General features: G+C 40.6%; 1 protein-coding gene across 1 annotated transcript in view; it reads right to left on the bottom strand.

Moving 5' to 3' along the window:
• Positions 1 to 24: 24 nt before the first annotated feature.
• The window catches only part of LOC125486706 (CMP-N-acetylneuraminate-beta-galactosamide-alpha-2,3-sialyltransferase 4-like), a 159587-nt gene continuing 137876 nt past the window's right edge, over positions 25 to 21735 (bottom strand). The window contains exons 11-14 of the mRNA XM_048615379.1: positions 15939 to 16128; positions 11723 to 11854; positions 6052 to 6201; positions 25 to 458 (exon numbers count right to left, since the gene is read on the bottom strand). Coding sequence (XP_048471336.1) covers positions 378 to 458; positions 6052 to 6201; positions 11723 to 11854; positions 15939 to 16128 — 553 coding nt within the window. The 3' untranslated portion in view covers positions 25 to 377. The remainder of the gene's footprint in view (positions 459 to 6051; positions 6202 to 11722; positions 11855 to 15938; positions 16129 to 21735) is intronic.

The raw sequence follows: 21735 nt of genomic DNA, 5'->3' as shown, positions 1-21735 counted from the left end.
TGGAGATATTGGTGTGTGGCCTGGATTTATGAACCCGATTTTCACCCTGAAGTTGGGGTCCTGATGCCTGTGGTGATAATAGGCCCATAGTCCCGTCATGATAACACAGCCACTTCAATCACACAAGGATGAAATAGCACAATGCCTCCTTCCAATGGCATTTCATCAGTTCACTGCAGGTGGAGAACGTTGCACGTAATCCAGACTTATTTCACCAGGTCAATGCAGAAACTAACATTGTGGCTTAGCAGGGAGGAAAATGGTCACAGAGTGGAGGGATTCATAGTATGTATGAGGATAGGACACAGAGAAAAGTACATTACTGACAGATAATTTGGAAGCAAACAATCTCAATAATGTAAAAGTCGTTGTGATGGCTAAGTGAGGTATTTGATCACTCCAGCATTCTTCAGCTTTTTCAAAAACAGGTGTTCATGGGTGACATTGTGCACAGACTTCTGAAAAGAAACAGGATGCACATGGATTAAATTAGACACACAGGCAAAGTATATGGGATTAGTTGCAAATATACAAACATGGGAACATAGTAATTAGAAGCCGGAGTGGGCCATTCTAACGCCCTTGAGCCTTCTGTTAGTGATAAGATTGTGGCTGATTTGATTGTCATCTTAACCTGAACTTCCTTCCATCATCCCTGACAAAATTATTAAATTTTTTGAGGAGGCTCTTTGGATAGATCAAAGGATATAATACCAGTGGATATAACACATTTAGATTTCTAAAATTCATTAGGCTACAGAGTAAGGTAAGATCCCATCGTGTTGGATTTTATATATTAGCACGGATACAAAATTGATTAACTTGTAGAAGACAGAAAGTTGGGATAAGGAGATTAATTCCAAGATAGCAATCTGTAATTAATGGAGTACCACAGGGATAAAGTCACAATTATTTACCATATATATTTATGACTTGGATGAGGGATGTGAATGTGCTGTAGCCAAGTTTGTGATGATACAAAATATGTTCAGAAGGCAAAAGTGAGAGTCTCACATAGAGTACACAAAGGGGCATGGAGAGGTGGGCAATTCAGCGGGCAAAATCTAGGTAGTTGGAGCAGATTTTGGGAAAATGTGAACGTACGCACTTTGGCAGGAAGTGAAAAGGAGCTGAATATTATTTAAATAGAAAGAAGACTGTAGAAAGTTGCAGCACAGAAAGATTTGTGAATCCTTGAACATAAATGACAAAAAGCTAGCACCCAAGTTTAACAGACAATAAAGAAAAACAAATGAATTGTTGCCCCTGAATACAAAAGGAACAGCATATAAAAATAGGCATCTTGTGCTAAAATTCTACTAGGCACAAGTTGGACCATAGATGGAATACTGTGAACAACTTTTCATAGATTCATAGAATGCAGAAAGAGGCCATTCATTTTGCACTAGCTCTCCAGAAAGCATCCCACCCAGACCCATTCCCCATCATCAATTCACCCAACCTGCACATCTTTGGACTATGGGAGGAAACCAGAACTAACCCACGCAAACACAGGGAGAATGTGCAGACTCTACACATACAGTCAGCCAGGGCTAGACTTGAACCAGGGCCCCAGTACTGCGAGGCAGCAGTGCTAGCCACTGAGCCCCTGAGCCACCCAGTGTCTTAGTCCCTTCGCTAACGAAAGATACTGACACTGGAGTCAGTTCAGAAAAGTTTCACTTGTTTGATTCCAGGTTCGTAGGAATTTTCTTTTCTGGACAGGGTAGATGCAGAGAGGTTTTTTTTTCCCTTATGAGTCGAGGATGAGAGCATATAATAACAGAGTAAGGGATCAACCATTTGAGATCGACATGATAAGAAATTTCTCCTCTCGGAGGGTAGTGAATCTAAGGAACTGACTCCTGCAGAGCGCTGTCAAGGCTGGAACATTCAGTATACTTAAGGTTGAGACGGATAGATTTTTAATCATTCAGTAATTTGGGATAAGACAGGAAAGTGAACCTGAGGATTGTCAGAGATAACAAGGTGTAGAGCTGGATGAACACAGCAGGCCAAGCAGCATCAGAGGAGCAGGAAAGCTGACGTTTTCGAAAAAGAGTCTGAAGAAGGGTCTAAGCTCGAAACGTCAGCTTTCCTGCTCCTCTGATGCTGCTTGGCCTGCTGTGTTCATCCAGCTTTACACTTTGTTATCTCAGATTCTCCAGCATCTGCAGTTCCTACTATCTCTGAGGATTGTCAGATCAGCCATAATCTTATTGAATAGTGGTGCAGACTCAATGGGACAAATGACCTGCCTTTGCTCCTTATAGTCTTGAGTAAAATTTTAAAATTTTATAAATCACTGTTTAGGTTCGCCCAGAATATTGTGAGAAATTTTGAGTACCACATTTTTGGAGGTCAAGGAGATTTCTGAGAAAGATACCAGGATTGAGATAATCTTGTGGGAAGAGTGGGGAAGTCAGATTTGAACTTGAGCATGTTGAGGCCATAATGGAAAGAGCTATTCAAAAGTTTAGGTATATCAGTTGTCAAGGAGGAGACACCTTTTCCACGAGAGGGTGGGTCAGTAACCAGAGGACACAAGACTTTAATGGACAAACATTCAAAAGGTGAGCAAGGGGAATTTTCTTTCCAAATCTAATGATTATAGTTGGGACTGCACTCACTGAGAAAAATGTGGAAATAAATTCAAAAGGGAATGATTTGATACATCAAAACAAACTGAATAGATAATGGAAATGGAAAAGCTGAAGGATTATACAGAGTGTGTCCAATTTGGTCATTCTTCCACAGAAGTGGCATGGAGAGTTTGGGCCTCACTCAGCGCTATAAGATTCTCTCAGTGAGTAGAAATGAGCATCCTGTACACAGTTTGCCTAGGTTTCTGCCTATCCCTGTAAACCAGATTGAGACCTCAATTTGCTTGTAATGTCACTAGACTGACAAGAGAAACACTGTAAATTTGCAAGTAAATGTTGATGTAACAAATAGACACATAAAGGAGATTATGGCTAATCTGACAATCCAAGTTCACTTTCCTGCCTTATCCCAAAATAGATCTCCTGCAATAAAAAGATTTTATTATATCATTGGTGATGCACCATACAATATAAAGAACAATGTAGTTCAAATGTTCACTTTGCAAAAATCAGTATCATTACATCGTTTGTAAAAATCAGGCCGAGCACATTAAAGAAGCCAAGAAAAAATCTGAACTGACTTTGAAAGATTGGAGGAGGAGCCAAAAACACAGGAAATTAGACTGAGTAAGGAATCACTATTTTCTTTTACAGTGATGACTGTCAGAGCTTCACTAACTGGTGTTTATTTATTCTTGAATGTGAGGATCGTTGGCAAGGCTAGTACTAATTGTCCATTGTTAACTGCCATTGACAAGGAGATGCTGAGCTACATTCTTACACGTCCATGTAGTGTAGGTACACCCATCGTGCTGTTAGGGAGTGAGCTCCAGGAATTTGACACAGTGAAAGCGAAAGGAACAGTGCAACAGTTTCAGGTCAGGATGGTGCGTGGCTTGGAGGCAAACTCACAGCTGGTGTGTTGTCATGTACCTCCTGCCCTTGTCCATCCAGGTGGTTGTGGTCATGGGTTTTGAAGCTGCTGTCAAATAACTTTGGAAAGTTACTGCAGTGCATTTTTAAAATATCGTACACATTGCAGTCACTGTGCACCCAGATAGCAATGTTGATATCCTAGGAATGAATGAAAAACATGTCTATCTTCAGCAGTTGCTTCTTCTCAAAGCCGCACTGCTACCTCTGAAATGAAACCATCTCTTATTCCCACAAATCTGTAGTGATCATTTACAAAATAATTCATGGAATTTTCTGAATGCTGAACTCTTCTATTAAATCTTGTTCTTTCAAGAATTTTATTTGTTATGAGATTGAAGTAATTATCAAGGGCTTTCAATACCTCTTCAAAAAGTATCTGGTGATTTTGTGACTGCTTAGTAAGCTGCAAAACTATCAGCTACATTTCCAATTGTGTATAAAAGTGTATTTACCTGTTTAGCTTCTGATTTGGTATCCAATTTGGAAACTGTTTTGTATATCAAAAATTGCTTTCTCCAACATGTCCAATTCTGTGTTTTGTTGGCCCATCTCTGAAATTAAGTCTTCCTAACAATGTTATTTCCACTACCATGTCTTCCTTCTCTGATTAAACATTTGACTTATGAAAGAGGCTTTATTTAACAGTAATGGTAGTTCTGTTGCTCTTTGCTACTATTCTGGCAGGATTTCCCATACTTTGCAGTTAGAATGGAGGAGTCCCATCTTTTTGATAGCTTTACTGCATGAATCTCACTGTACATGGCTTTAGTAAATGATTCCTGCTTTTCTCATGGTTGTTTTCTGAATGATTCCCACATGTTGTGGTTTAAATAAATGATTCCTGCTTTTATCATGCACCTTATGAAGGATCACTTGCCACTTCCACTGTCTGAATAAAGTTTCCTAATTTTTCTGTCCCCATTAAGTAAGGTCAACTTGGGTTTTTAATCTGCTGATCACTATTGCATTAATCACTGGCTTCATGATATCCCTGGTCTGTGACCTTGGATTAATATTTCTTTCATGACCCTTTACTGCCATTTCTATAGTTGTGCTTCATGGTGCCCACTTTGTATGTTGGCGATGCTTGATCTGAGCAGTATCATAGAATCCCTACAGTGTGGAAGTATGCATTTGGCTCATCGGGTCTGCATTGACCCTCTGAAGAGCATCCCACCCAGACCCACCCCTGACCCCATCCCTGTAATCCTACATTTTCCATGGCTAATCCACCTAACCTGTATATCTTTGGACTGTGGGAGGAAACCAAAGCATCTGGTGGAAACCCACACAGAGACAGGGAAAATGTGCAAACTCCATACCATCACGCAAGGCTAGAATTGAACTTGGTCCATGGCATTGCGAGGCAACAGTGCTAACTACTGAGCCACTGTGCCAGCATATATTTTTTTAAGTTCTTACTTGCCCAACCTGGATTACAGCTCCATTTAAAGTTTCCCCTAACCCCCTGGGAATTTTAAGTTTACTCTTGGAGCCTCTGATGCCTGTTCACTCAATGCTGAACTTTGATTCCTATGGACCACTTCCTTGTGATGCTTTGGAGTTAGTTATTCTCCTTCTCTAGCAAGTCTTTACCTCTGTTGTTGCAGCCAGTCCCTAAAAAGGTCTGAAATACTTTTACGATGCTCTGGATTACACTTCCTCATTGAGGACTGCCATGAAGGTTTCTCCTGTAGGGTTCTTAGATCTTCAGCTCTTCCCTGCTGCTGACTGTGCAGAGTGAGCATGTGGCTTCGAGCTGATTCTGAAGATCTCATATTCTTGCTCATTATGTGCTATAGGTGCAATCAAATCAAATCTTCATCACTGCTGACCATGCTGTGACCCTGCCAGTTCACCATGCTGTACGAGGCGCTGCTCATAATCAAGGGTGTTGTCACCATCCTCTTTAAGTATAGGAAACTACAGGGCTTGCTGAGATAGTGATTGAGGAAAACTACAGACACAATAGGATTCTGTTTCTGTTGGACCATTCTATGATGCTCTTCATTCACTCTCTTTATTAGCTCATCCAACTCTCTGTTGCCCAAATCCTTTCCTATTCCCAATCTCACTCACCCAACAATTCTGAGCTCCCTGATCCAATTCAGGTCCTGATGTCCCAATGCAACAAATTTAACATTTACCTTCATGTTTAAATTCCTCCATTAGACTCCCTTCCCTGATTCTGCAGCTTCCTCCAGCCCATAACCATTCCTGACAAAAGACTTTGTTCTGCATGTGTATTTTCCTGTTTTTTTCTGACATTTGATCAGAGCTAAATCTCTTCTAGAGGGTAAAGTGGAGGGCAGCAGAGAGATTGGTTTGGACTTGACATAGTTTGACGACGGGCATAACAAAATGTTTGGAGTGGAGCAAGAGTGATGAGCATGATGTCGAATGACAATGGAACTTTTGACAGTAATGCATATATGCACCAGCCACATTAACATGGACTGAGAAACTTAAGATGGAACATAGAATCAGGGGATTGCTTCCATCAGATACTTACTGCCATCTGTTTCATGCTCAGCCGATCAAAGTAATGAATCCTCCCGTCTTTTTGATTCAATGGATAACCAAATCCAGCAACATCAACTTCATCACAATAGTTCAGACCCAACGTGACGGCTAAAAACCCAGTGGTTGGACGATTTCCTCTCTGTGGATGCAGAAAGAAAGTTATGTTGAAATTTATAACCAATCATTAACAGAGTAAGAACAGAACATGAGAAAGAGTGATGGAGAGACAGAACAAAATAGACCAAATAGGAAGAGGGTAATTTCACCTGATAAAATAAGTCCCAGAGATACAGAATGCCAACTGAGCAGTCATGTAGAAATGAAAATGAGATAATTGAAATGAAGAACCACAAATATAGAGCAACGGTCCATATGACAGGGCATTGGGAAGGCACACATTTCAAAAACATACGGCATGACTAAGGGAGCGGGATTGTAAGCTTCTGGTCTGAATGAGGACAAGGGTTTGATCATGCAAAGAGTTCATGGTTTTGAGGTTTTGGGGAAGAAACAGCAGAAAATAAAGACTTTAAGGCAATGTCAATATAGGGGGAATAAAGCTAATGCATATTTATTCTGGTGCTAGCCACAAATGACCAGATCTAATGCATTAAGTTTGTTATAAAGTGGAGGTTGATCCCCTCTGAGAACTAAAACCAAAACAGGCAAAGAGATGCACCAAATTAATCTTATTTTACTACTAACTGTTCCCAAATAAAGCAAGATTCTAATGGTATGCTGTTCCAACAAATACAAGACCCACTTACATATAAAAAAAAATTAGTCTCTTGAAATTACAGCCAAGTTACATGTTTTCTGGAATGTTCCATGCCTTCTCTGTCAATTCTTCTGTCAGGAATGTTAACTAGTTTTGCCATTGGTAACATTGTTATTTAGATGGTGCCTTCTCTAAGACACAGAGGAGGCTATGAGAACCAGCAATTTTCTCTTGAGAGCTGAGGACTGCTAGGTCTGGCAGATGGCAGTTAGTTCTGTAGCTTTATCCAACTGCCTCCCTTCTTTCTATACCCTTGATGACATATCAATATTTCTTACAATAGGATTTGTCCTTTGTTGTTAAAACCATCACATTTAAATTTGTAAATTGGTATCCAAGTGCCTGGTTCAAATTGATTGGTTAAGTTCAAAACTTGTTTTCTTGGTAAAAACTACTGCTTGGCCTGTTAACTGTACAGCCTTTTGAAACAAATCTTCCAATTCAGGTGCTTTTCTTTGTACTTGCAAACTTTCAAGCTGCTGCTCACAGACATCCATTTTAAATCTCTAAGCAGAGAAAAAGCACATGATCTTTTAAAGGGACCACGCAATGCTTCCCCCCAACACCCCAGCCTCCCAATCCATGAGTACTCTATCCAACTTTGCAACAAGTTTTATAACTGGTGACGGTGAGAATTGAATGCTTGAGCTCATTTCAAATCTAGGTGCTTCCTCAATGATTTATGGCACAGACAAAATGGGCTGAATGGCCTTTTTCTTTGCAATAAATATAACCCACTTTTCTGTTTCAATGGCAATTTAACTAAATATTGTTCTGTATTAGGCTCCCCACAAACTAACTGATCTTAATTCTTTCCTCCATCTCTACCCCTTCATCTAATCCCATTTCTTGCCGTATATAACCTCTGACCTTAACCTCTGACCTTACCTTCTTTAATGTTGAACAATCTGAGCTCAGCAAAGGACCTGGTCTTTTCCTTTCTGCTCCTACCTCAATAAAAATACCTCCAAGACAATAATTGCACGATATGAAAGAGAAATTCAGGCATTTTAAAATCAGTAAGAGGAGATAATAAGAGATTCTTTGGAATGAAATGAAATTGAATGTGGACAAATGTAAAGTCATTCACATTTAAAGGCAAAATTGACAACACACAAACTCCAGGACAGATGGTGAAATATCAATGGTTAAAGTTGACAGAAACCCAGGTACCTTAGTAAACCAGGAGCTCAGAATGCCCAGCCAGTGCTAGAAGAGCCAGTGCTAGAACAGCAATCAATGTAACCAACAGAAAGTTGAACTACAACAGACAAGAAAAAACAATGACAGTCAAAATAAGTAAGAAATAATTCTGTTGAGTCCAACTTTGATCATCAAAATACATGGAATACACTGAAGCATTGAGTGCAGTGCAGAAAAGAGCTTTGTGTGAAAAGTCCAAGATATGAACAAAGAATGGAGAAACTTGGCCTCTTTGTCCATGAAGGAAGGAAGCTATGAGGTTAATTCTAGAGATTTATAAGATCATGAGCAATATAGGAAAGGTAACTCCAGAATATACTGTTGTAATTAATTGTAGGGGCTAGTCCATGGTTCAAATATTCAAACAGTAAAAAGGTAAAGTTAAATGTTATCAGGAAGTTGTTCATTATAAAGGGAATCAAACCAAAACACTCTTTTAGAGATTGGGGCAAGAAAACCTGGAATCTTTTAACAATCAATTGGAGTTTTTAGACACATTCTAGATGGGTATACTTAAGGATGAATTGTGGCATCTTTCTTGTGATCAAAGGAAATAGTGAGACTCTCAGTGGTATTGCCAAACGTTAGTTGCATGCATACCTCAATGCTGTCACATCCTTTGGCTCTCTGATTTAATAATTTTTTTTATAATTTTATATTGTCCTCTCTTCATCATATCATTCTCAGCAGCCTTAAATGTCTTGACCTCTGTCTTGTTATAACCTACATGACAGCTTCCCTTCTACTTGGATCTTCAAACTTTCACACCTTCACTCAGGACAAGGATCACACCTGTATAGGGACCCCACCTCCCAGTTTCTGTTCAAGTCACACATCACCCTGATTTGGACAAATAACTGCCATTCCTTCACCAACACTGGGTTAAAATCCTGGAGCATCCTCCCCACCTACACAATGGGAGCAGATTAACCACTTGGATTGCCGTAGTTCAAGAGGAAGACTTACCCCCACCTTCTCAGATTAATAAAGCAGGGACCATAAGTGTTAATGGTGAAGCAATGACCTATCGCAAGAATGAACTTGAAGTAAAGCATCTTGTCACTTTGTTACTTTTCTTTCTTTGTTGTTAGCCCCTAGGAAATGCTTTAAAACATTCTGAATGTTAAGAAAAGTGTATAATCTGTTGCTTGTCTTATATTAATACCTTCTTGCCAAACTACTCATTTGTGCAATGCTTCCATATTTAATAACACATATCCACATTAGTTACATGCTCACATGAGCAGAACACAAGTCTTAGTCAAAGCTTTAGAACATAATTTTGGCTGACACTGCTCAGCAACACAGAGGAAGCACTGTCTTTCACCTCACAGTGAGGCTATGAAATTGGAATTGCCTTTTTCTGGGAACTAGTTTATTCTGATGACAAGATGATGATGGTGGTGACAAAGATGATGGTGATGATGATGATGATGATGATGACAATGATGACCACGATGATGATGGTGGTGACAAAGATGATGATGATGGTGATGATGATGATGATGACGACGATGATGATGATGATGATGGTGATGATTCTTCTTGTAATAAAATCCAATATCCCATTTGCCTTCCTAACCACTTGTTGAATCTGGATACTAACCTTTTGTGATTAATACACTAGGGCACCCACATCCTTTTGCATCACCCAGTTCTGCAATCTCTCCCTTGTTAAATAGCATCTTGTTTTTCTATTTTCCCTGACAAAATGGACAGTTTAACATTTTTGCATATTACACTCACTTTGCCAACTTTTGCCAACGTACTTAACCTATTTATGTTCTTTTATAGGCTCTTCCTTGTGGTGATATACTTTCTGACCTCTCCTGCTACATTCCAGCTGTGAGCACTTCGGAGATGATAAGTGTTTTGGATCATGCTGAGCTAATGGATGGCCTGAAATATATACACGCCCTTTTTTTTTGTTTCTATGACCAAATGGAGAAAATCCTCAAATTCAAATTAAGGGCAATATTCTATCAACCTCAATTAAGCCCTGTAATTGCAGGTTCCAAATTCACACTACTCTGTGAGTAAAGATGCTTCTCCTCAAATTTTAATTACTGCTCCAAACATGTTTCTCCAATATACCTTAAGAAGTTTTTGTTAAAACTGATCTGGCACAATTTTTTAATTCCTCTCTGGCCAGAGAAGTGCCAGAGGATTGGAGGGGTGGTAAAGGTGAAGCAAGGAAATTACAAACAAATGAGTCTCACGTCTGTGTTAAGGAAATTGTTAGGGGAAAATTCTTAAGAAGAGAATTAATATCCACTTGGAAAGGCATAGGTTAATTAGGAAAAGTCAACATGGCTTTGTCAGAGGGAGGTTATGCTTAACAAATTTGTTAAAATTTTTCGAAGATGTGATCAATTGTGTAGATGAGGGAAGTTCGGTTGATGTCATTTATATGAATTTTAGCAAAGCTTTTGCTAAGATCCCACATGGGAGACTGATTGAAAAGGTTAAAGCACAGGGAACTCCGGGAAATTTGGTGAGATGGTTCAGATGGCTTAGTAATAGGACACAAAGGATAGTGGCAGAAGGTTGTTTGAGTGATGGGAGGCTGGTGTGCAGTGATGTACCACAAGGAACAGTACTGGGATCCTTATTGTTTGTTTTATACATGAATGATAGAGATGAAAATGTGGGGGAATGTAAGAAAATTTGCAGACGACTCAAAAATTGGTAGAGTGGTATAGCAAAGAAGATGGAAGATATAGATGGGTTGGTCAGATGGGCAGACCAGTGGCTGATGGTATTCAACCCTGATAACTGTGAGGTGATGCACTTTGGAAGAAGAAACAAGATGAGACAGTACTTAATGAATGGCAGGACACTGGGTAGCTTAGAGGAACAGAGGAATCTTGGCATAATTATTCACAGATTCCTGAAGTTGGCACAGCACGTGAATTGGATAGTTAGAAGGCATGTGCGACACCTGCCTTCATCAGTCATGGCACAGAGTGTAAGAGCAATGTTGGAATTGATTAGAGTGTTGGTCAGGCCACATCTGAAGTACTGTGTGCAGTACTGGTCACCTCACTAAAGGAAGGATGTGACAACACTAGACAGGCTACAGAGGAGCTTCACCAAGTTTTGCCTGGGATGGAGAAAATGAACTATAAGGAGAGACTAGATAGGTTTGGATTGTTTCCTTCAGAGCAGAGAAGACTGAGGAGGGACATGATCAAAGATTATGAGAGGTATGGACAGGGTGAATAGAGGGCAACTGTTTCCCTTCGCTGAGGTGTCAATCACAAGATGACATACTTTGAGGGTTTCAGAGGAGATTTGGGAAAAAATGTTTTTTAAGTCAGCGGGTGGTAGAAACCTGGAATGCACCACCTGGAAAGATAGCGGAGGTTGGATATCTTACAACCTTTAAAAAATATTGGATGAGTACTGCAAATGTCATAATATTCAAGGATACAGGGCAAGTGCAGGAAATTAGGATTAGCGCACATTTAGTAGTGGTGGTGTCAGCGCAGACTTAATAGGCAGAAGGGCCTTTTCTGTGCTGTCTGAATCTACGATACATAATTCCAACTTTATTATTGAAATTCGTGTAAAAAATCTACATTCTAATAAACTTTCCATTTTTGAGATCTGCTGGTACAGTCTTCCATAAGAAATATCACAACAGCCTTTATGGAGTAGAACAGTAAGTTACCCTTACCCATTTAATCATGTTGGGTTGACCCAGTAACTTTGTTGCAGCTTGATACATAAAATAGGGATTGAGTATCCGAACCTTGGCAGGATCCAAATTCTTTATGAAGGCTGGCCTTTTCCAGAATCCTGTTGTAATCTAGTGAGAAATATATTTTGCATTCAGGGAAAGATATCAAAGAGAAACACTAAAATCTGGATACATGGGCAGACCCACTCCAGCATTACCTCCTATCCAAATATCTGATTGCAACTGAAAGCGGGAGTGCAACTTTAGCTTTTCATGATCCATTTCTCCAATGTCGTCATTCTTTCCAGCACATGTGGAGAGAAGTGTCCATCTGTCTATAAACAGGGATACACTGTGCATTCGTCCTTATATTAGTGTGCATGGAGACCATGGCAAGTGCATGGTGACCAGCATCTGACTTCCATCAAAGTCAATACCAGTGTCCCTGAATAACTAATAATTTTTTACCTGTTCAAGGTCAATGACCTTCCTCTCTCCACCTGGGTATGTGCCACATTCTATTCTCTGCTATGCCACTCACTCCATCTCTTCTATTGCCTTCTAGATACAGACACCCTCAGGAATGCCCAACCAAAATGCCAGGCCCAGTGGGTGATACTGTAGAGGAGGCAGCTTCTACCCCACTTGTGGATCTCAGGATTGCACTGAGACACAGTGAGAGGGAGAGAAAGAGCACATACCTGCTACAGCTGAAATTGCTTTGCAAATATGCTCTCACATATGTTCACCTGCCACCACTAGCTGTGTGAGTGGATGTCTTTCTATCCACAGCTGCAACATTGAAGGTACAGAGTCTTGCCATCCTTAGTGCTACATGATGTTTGATTGCCCAAGGTATGAAGTGGGTAGCTTCTGCACCATGAACAGGCTATGGGAGCTTAAAAGATGCTCATTAGTTTGACAATGAGAGTGAATCTTTCCAGGCCATAATGCAATGATTGTACCTCATAGCCATTAGAGTCATTGATTCCTGATGCTGCATGATGTGATCAAGAGAGCTACAGGCCAAGCTTATCTCACAGTGGGATAATACCAAAGAATCAAATACAGCACATGGTGTTCCCAGTCCCTCACCTGGGCTGTGTGGGTGCCTGTGCAATGCTGTTGTCCTTTGCTCAAAAGTGAAGCCCCCTCCCTCACAAAACAAAATACTTACCCCACCCACTCTGGGTGTGCTCGTACCCATTTATATCTCTGTTGGGCTCTTGCTATTTACCGCACAAGGGAAGGCAGCAACAATTGCTCCCCACAACTGAGAGTCTGAAACTCAACCTCTTATCCTTGTTAATCCCCCAAAATGGACACATACCCTCCTTGGTATTCCTTCCCTTGAGCCCCTTCAGCTTTGAACTTCCCCATGTTCCCACCTAAAGCATGTATGTAAATCTTCACCTCCCCACGTTATACTCCCAGCACCAGATATATTACGTCAAATGCCAGATACAGTAGTTTTTATGCCAATGTCCATGGATGGAGGCTGCATGTGGTCACTGTCCACGGAGTGCTACCTGAGCTGTTAGTGCCAGGTGCCCAAGAAGGAGGCCCAGAGGGGCTGGTGACAAGCTGAAATCACCAGATACCCGCTCCGACTGTCACATTAGGAATTGTTGCCTTTTAGTTTCTAACCGACCAATAGGAGAATGGGAAACTGCACGTAAATGAAGGAAAATTAGGTTGTAATGAGATGCTAATACACACTAATACATGCAAATACACTTGTGCCACTTGCTTGTGCAAATCTCATCTCACCGTTAAGCACTTAATTGGAAAATTGGCTCTTGATTTTGAAAAGATCCTGACTAGTTATCTTACACAATTGTCCTAACTTTCTCAGCATAGCTTGCATCATTCAGGATTGGGGAAATTCTACCTGATGGAGTGCTGCATTGTCAGAGGTGTTGACTTTCAGATGAGATGTTTAGCTGAGGTCTCATCTTCCCTATTCGGTGAACATAAGGGATCCCATTAGCACTACTTTCAATAAATCTGGGGAGTTCTCATTGCCATCCTAGTTAGTAATGCTCCTCAACCACATCACTAAAACAAACAATGATAGCTGTTTTGTGAAGCCTCGGTACCAAGCGGCAGATACTATTCTTCACTTATAGCATAGATACTTCAGAAGTGCTCTTTCTCTGTAAAGTGCACTTGCAAGACTTTAAATCATGAAAGTCACAATATGAATGCAAGTCTTTATCTCAGGCTTGCTCCGCTGTTCTGCTCCAACTACTGGCCTCCAAGATTTCTATGATTCTGACCTCTTCTGAGTGAACAATCAAATGGGTGTCCTTCTGGTGGGACAGGACATATCCAGGGATGGTGATGGTGGTATCTGGGCCATTGTCTGTAAGGTATGATTCTGTGAGTATGACTATGTCAGGCTGCAGTTTAACTAGTCTGTGAGACAGCTCTCCCAGTGTTGGCATTAGCCGCCAGATGTTAGCAAGGAGGACTTTGCAGAGTGGACAGGACTGTTTCTGCCGTTGCCTTTTCCAGTGCCTAGATTGATGCCAGGTGATCCACCTGGTTTCATTTCTTTCTTGAGACTTTGTAGCAAGCAATACAAATGCGTGGCAATGACCATCTCCAATAAGAGACAATCTAATCATCGCCCCTTAACATTCCTGGGGTTATGATTGGTAAGAAACTCAACTGGACTCATCACATAAATACAGTGGTGACAACAGCAGGTCAGAAGCTAGGAATACTGCAACGAGTAACTCACCTCCTGACACCCCAAAGCCTGTCAATCATTTACAAGGCACAAGTCAGGAGTGTGTTGGAATACTCCCCACTTGCCTGGATGGGTGTAGCTCCAACGACACTCAAGACGTTTGACACCATCCAGGGACAAAGCAGCCTGTATGTTTGGCACCGCATCCATAAACATCCACTCTCTCCACCGCCGATGATCAGTAGCAGCAGCGTGAACTATCTACAAGATGCACTGCAGAAATTCACCAAAGCTCCTTAGACAGAATTTTCTAAACCCACAAGTACTTCCATCTAGAAGGACAAAGGTAGCGGATACATGCGATTCTATGTAGGGATTCTATGATGGGAATATCACCATCTGCAAGCTCCCCTCCAAGCCACTCACCATCCTGACTTGGAAATATATTGCTGTTCCTTCACTGTTGCTGGGTTAATATCCTAGAATTCCCTCCCTAATGGCATTGTGGGTCTACCTACAGCACATGGGCTGCAGCAGTTCAAGAAGGCAGCTCACCACCACCTTCTCAAGGATACCTTGGGACAGGCAACAAAATGCCGGCTAGCCATGATTTCCACATCCCACAAGTGAATAAAAAAAAAACTTTGACCACTAAAAATAAATTAATCTCAGCCTTGAACATTTTCAATTGATCGAGCACTGTCAGGCACTTCGGGGACAGAGCTCCTCTTTGATTTAAAAGATTTTGTCCTGATTTCATGCATAGAGATTATAACACAGTCCAACAATCTGAACTGGAGTTTATGTCACAGACAAGTCTTCTCTTTTTCCATGATCCTTATCTCCAGCCTTTCAGCACCTCCTTCTTTTCCCTTTCATGAATGTTCTCATCTAGTTTTCTTTGAAATCCAGCTCAGCGACATATCTCAACCATTTCCTCTGATAGTATCCTCTAATTCCTCTAAGATCATTAAGCACTTCAATGGGTTTAAAACATCCAAAACAGAATGCAAGGTGAGTGCAAAATGTTAACGTTTATTGCCTATAAACAATACACAGAGGCAACAGCTTCGTAAGAGCCGTCTTCCATCAGGTTGCAATCCCACACAATCTGATTTCATCATAACATAGCTGCTTACGTTTATGCTCTGTAGCTCAAGTGTGTGGATAAAGTTAACCACCTTATTTGCAGTGAATCACATTCCTATATTTCAGTGAAATGTGGGATCACCAACCCATTTATTTTCCCTGCCTGTTTCTTCTGGGAGTTACCTTACCTTCAGTACCAATGTGACTGAGTCAGAACACTTTTGTTTTATATATAGTGGGTGTAAATTCACTCCATCATTTACTCAGAACAAGGCCCCTGAATAATTGATCTTTTGCATACAAAGGTTTAGCTGCATCTCTTTACCATTTCATGAACTCAGCACAGGAGCATCACACAATAATTCCAAATGGCTCCGGTTCTGGATGTAGCTGCTATGAACCATTACAGTTCCAATCCAGGATACCTACTTTTGTCTCATTGTACACGATGGCCTTCAACCAGTTCATGTCGGCTGCCTTAAATGGTACAAGCACAAACAGTGTATCAAGATTATTTTCAATGGTGGGATCTTCAATTGTTGATTCCGGATAAAAGATCCTTAGAGTGGTTTTGTTTCCAACATCCTTTTCATAGCCTCTCACTGGAGCATTGTTTAATCTAGAAACAGAAAACATTTAGAGACAAGTTCAAAAGTAAATATTGTGTCCAATTAAACATTCCATTTTAAATGATTTTAATCACAAGGACTTTTACAGGGCTTTTATCATTTGCATCTAGGAATAAAGCAGTTTTTAGACTTTATTTGAGTTATTTTATTACTTTAAATGTTTAATGAGCACCATTCCTTGAGAGGACAAAACATGAATTTAGGCCAGCATAATTTTTTTCTTCTTGAAAGATTAACTTATTGATAAGTGATAGAATGGGGACATCTCTGTCACCAGCTTTCCAATGTCATCACTAGACTTATCCCCGACTGAAATTCTTACGTATTCCCATCAAACCTGATGCCACCTTCTCATCATGTACTTCAGTCCTATCTTTTACATAGAATTCTATATTGCATTGAATTTACAGCATAGAGGCCATTTGGCCCAACTACTATACAAGTTCCTCCTCTATATCGAAGCACATCAAAACATCTTTCTATTCTTTTTTCCATAATGTACTTTTCTAGATTCTCCCTTAAATGTATCTACATTATTCTTTTAAACTACTCTTTGTAAAGGCAAGTTCCACATTCTAATCACTCCTTGTGTAAAATTCCTTTTGAATTCCTGATTATGTATTATAAGGAACAGTTCTTCACTGAATCTATTTATGTCATTTGATTAATTGGCTTCCCTTGGCAGTATTCAGTAGGATTCATTTATGCTCTGAGTTAGCCCTTGATGAGGAGAGATCTTAATCACATCTGTGAGTTTCAGTTTTAGCCCTCATTTGTGAGTTCCCAATTTCGAATGTACACCTTTACTGTCAGTTCAGCAACTTGTAGATGTACAATTTGACATTGTAACTTGCAGCTGAAAGGGAACATGCTATTTTGCGATAAAAGCTGAAAAGCGACAGAGTTGGTGTTTGAAGTGGGAAAGGAGTGTACCAGTGGCCAGGGTGAATTCCAGCCAGGTTGTGAGCTTATGTGACACAGCCATGGGAATCATGGTGAAGCAAGTCAAGAACACGATGGGAAACCTATAACCATGGATAATCAATTGGAGATTTGTGTGAGGAGAGGTGGGATATCAATGTGATCAGCATCACCTCCAAGATCAACATATAGTACAGGAAGAAATCTGATGATCTTACCAAGATTAATAAGCTTAGACAATGTTTGGAACTTTTATGCATTTTGCCTTGCCCTACGAGAATCACCAGCTTCCAATCCATCCCTTCCCTGCCTTCAATGACTCTATAAATCCACAAAGAACGCTTCAGAGCATTTTACTCCATTTGCCCTTGTACAGTCAGAAATTGCATGTTATATTTTCGAACCCTCGCTGATTTTTATTATTTTTATTTTCATTCTTTCATCAATTTTGAATGGTGAGCTGGAAACGCTTTGCGGATTTTGGGACAGCTTGAGGTAAAAGGAAAACGACAGGCCAAACAAGGTTTGTTTGTTGGTGAGGCCAGGCCTGGAGGCTAGTTGAAGCTGACTCATGATTAAAGAGGTTCCAACAGACACAGAAACCCCTGGGAAGAGCATTGTGTTTAAACCAATAGCAGAAGTTCAGCTATTAAGGAGGTCAGTACCTGGGAGTTGGTTCTAGCAAGTCTGAAACAGACTTTATGTTCAAGCAGATGACAATTGCTGAATGGTGACCAACCCCTCAGGGAGAGTGATCAGTCTATCAGGGCAGAACCAGAATTAAAGCTTTATTGAATGCTGTTTTCTGAGAGATGGTTCTGGGTTGCTGCTGATACGGCTTGAAAATTTGAAAGCTCCCTGCCCAATATGTGACACCAGCTTTCTGAAGTTCAAAGAGAGGAAAGCTGAGTTAGATGTATTTCTTTCTTTGCCTGTGGGAACTGAGAAAGTGACCCTGATCAACCTTTCATAAGAGCAACAAAGGAGTCCACAATTATCGCTGTGGGACAACGCATTGTCAAACCCACTTAAGTAACCTTGCCAGTTTTGACATTTTCTTTTATTTATGCCTTAACTGTGTTTGTCTGTCTGTCTTTTCTTTTGTGAATGGGAGGCTGAAAACAAATGTTTTGGGTATAAAGCACAAACGTTAATTAGCTGACCATGCTGTTTGACTTTCTTTCTGCTAACGTTATTGTGTATTTAATAAATAGTTAAATCTTTTGTTTAAGATACAAAAACATTGCCTGGAAATTAATTATTTGCAAAATCTGGGGTGGTTATTCAAAAGTCTGATTAGGAACCATTGGAGTGACTATTTGGAGTCCTTTTTTGGCTTAATTTTACTGCATTGCAAATACAGAGGTAGAAAGGCTGATTTGGTTTGACTTCTGTGTCATAACATGTAAAATGAAATTTGACACCAACCACAAATGAGAACTTTTTTTCCTTTATTCATTCACAGGATGAGGGCATTGCTACCTAGGCAGCATTTATTGCCCATCGGGCAGCTGTGGGTCTGGAGTCACACATAGGCCAGACCAGGCAGTTTCCTTCCCTAAAGGACATTAGTGAACCAGGTGGGTTTTTCCCCAACAATTGATTCACAGTCATCATTAGATTGTTAATTCCAGATATTTATTGAGTTCAAATTCCACCATCTGCCGTGGTGGGATTTGAATCAAGGTCCTCAGAACTTTATCCAGGTGTCTGGATTAACAGCCAGCAATAATATCACTAGGCCATCACCTCCCTTTTATTTATTGATTGATTAAAGAGATTGGTTTGAAGCAGCATCTTAAATGGAAGAAAGAGGTGGTGAGGCAGAGTATTTTAGGGATAAAATTCCAATGCCTAATGCCTAGGCAACTGAAAACATGGTTGGCAATGGTGAAGCCATTAAAATTCTAAGTATTCAAGAAGTGAAAATTGGAGGTGTACAAAGTTCTTGGATGTTTGCAAGGATAGAGGAGATAACAGAGATAGTCAGACTACAGGCCATGAAGAGATTTGTAGAGACTGTCGGGATTTTAGTATTGAGACATTGCTTCATCAGGAGCCAGGGAGAAGAAGGAAGATGATTGCATGTGTCTTAAGGTATGCAAGTTAGGGTATATGTCAGACGATTTTGAGGTCGGCAAACAGGGCACTAGAATAAAAGGCAACAAAGGCGTAGGTGACGATTTCAGCAATAGATAAGCCAGCAAGGCAGGAGCATATTTACTATTGGAAGAGGAAGCCAAGGTAACAAACAGTTTCTGGTTCAACCTCAAACAGCTAATCAGGGCAAGGGATAATGTCAGTGACTAGAAAATGGAATCTGTTGGAGGGATCAACACCTTTCCAACATTTAATTTGAATAAATTTATTTTCATCCAACACTGAATATCAATTAATCAGTGTTAAGATTCTGAGAGAATGGATTGTCCGAGGGAGTTGACTGTAACATGGAGATCCGTGCGGTCAATTTACATGTAAAGCCTGACAATCTTCAGATGATGTTGCTGGCAGGCAGCAAACAGTTGAGAAATAGGAGGGTGCAAAGGATTGATCCTTGGGAGATTCCAGAGATAACAATGATGGGACAGGAAGAGAAGTCATTTGAGGAGCCTCTTTGATTACAAGTAGGCATGGAATTAGGAAGAAGGAGTCCCAACCCAGATGGACAACAGGAGAGTGGAGTTGGAAGAAGGTGATGTGGTCAACCAGACAGGCTGAGAAGGATGATGAGGGGTAATTTATTAAAAACTTCATTCTCGGGATGTGGGTGTCATTGCCTGGGCCAAAATTTATTGCCCATTCCTAACTGCCCTGAAGAATGGAATGGTGAGCTGCTTTCTTAAACCATTGCATGTTAGGACTGTTAGGAAGAAAGTTCCAGGATTTTGACCTAGTGACACTGAGGGAATAACAATATATTTCTCAAGTCAGAATAATGTTTAGCTTGAAGAGGACCTTGAAGATGATGGTGTTCCCGTGTATCTATTAGCTTTGTCTTCCTAGGGCATGAGTTTGGAAGGTACTGGCAGAAGAACCTTGGCAAATTACTGCTGTGGATATTGTAGATGGTACACACTCATGTCATTGTGTGATGAAGTAAATGCTAGCTGTGGGACCTATCAAAGTGGGATCATGTCAAGCTTCTTGAGTGTTGCACACAAGTGGAGAGCATTCCATCACAATCTTGCCTTGTGCCTAGTAGATGGTGAATAGGCTTTGAGGTGATCCCATGATCTGATGTCAAAGGCAGTCACTCTCACTTTACCTCACGAGTTGAGCTCTTTTGTCATATTTGGGTGAGTTACTCCCCACAGAATTATCAGGTCCTGACCAGCTCTTGTAGCCACAGCTGGTCCAGTACATTTTCTAGTTATGGTAATCCTCAGCATATTCATAATGCTGGATTCATGATGGTAATGCCATTGAGTGTCAAAGGGCAATAGTTGGATTCTTTTGTTTGGAGATGGTCATTGCTTGGCACATATGTGGTATGAATGTTATTTGGCACATATCAACCCAAACCTAGATGTTATCTAAGTCTTGCTGCATATGGATACAATATGTTGAGTGGTGCTGAACACTATGCAATCATCAGCAAATATCCCCACTTCTGACTTAATAATGAAGGCTATTCCCGGTAAACTTGTGAATAACAGGTACTGACTCATATCGTAGATACTTCAAAATGGAGCCCCAATACATCAGTACATTTATTTCTAAGTATTCGTGGTTTTCTGCTATTTTTTTCTCTCTGGATGATGAAGCACTGAAGATGGTTAGGCCGAGGAATCTACCTTGAGGAGCCCCTGTTATGGTGACCTGGTGCTAAGACGATTGACCTCCAACATGCACAACCATCTTTCTATTTACTTGGTATGACTCCAACCAGCAAAGAGTTTTCCCTCTGATTCCCATTGACTCCAGTTTGCTCGGAGCTCCTTGATACCACACTGGTCAATCCCAAGACTTGATATCAAGGGCAGTCACTCTTGCTCATCTTTCAAGTTCAGCTCTTTTGTCTGTATTTGGCCCAAGACTGTAATGACGTCTACGCCTGAGTGACCTGAGCAAAATTCTAATTTACATCAGTGAACAGGTTATATCCTTTCAAGTCTCACTTGAAGGCATTGTTGATGACCCCTTCCATCTCTTTGCTAATGATCCTATTTGGCAATAATTAACAGAGCTCAGTTTATCCTACATTTTGTGTTTAGGACATCCCTGAGCAATTTTTCATATTGTCAGATAGATGCCAGTCTATGACAGTGACACTGTTACATGGTCATCATTTGGCTGCCTTTAAATTCCAGACTTTATTTGATCCAACTTTCACCAACTCCGTGGTGAGATTCAAACCCATGTTCCCAGAATAGTAATGTGAGGTTATGGATTACTAATCCTGAGATTACCATGATATCACTGCCTTCTCAATGGTCACAATTATATTGGATGTAATTTGTTGACTTTGATAAGGGCCATTACAGATATGTGACCAGGGTTTGAGACAACAAGGTGCAGAGCTGGATGAACATAGCAGGCCAAGCAGCATCATAGGAGCAGGAAGGCTGACGTTTCGGGCCTAGACCCTTCATCAGAAATGGGGGAGGGGAAGGGGGTTCTGAAATAAATAGGGAGAGAGGGGGAGGCGGATAGAAGATGGATAGAGGAGAAGATAG

This window comes from Rhincodon typus, chromosome 32 (genome assembly GCF_021869965.1).
Source record: "Rhincodon typus isolate 14 chromosome 32, sRhiTyp1.1, whole genome shotgun sequence".
NCBI classification, from domain to species: Eukaryota; Metazoa; Chordata; class Chondrichthyes; order Orectolobiformes; family Rhincodontidae; genus Rhincodon; species Rhincodon typus.
The sequence above is the reverse complement of the archived record's forward strand: the minus strand, read 5'-3'. Positions and strand labels throughout refer to the sequence as shown.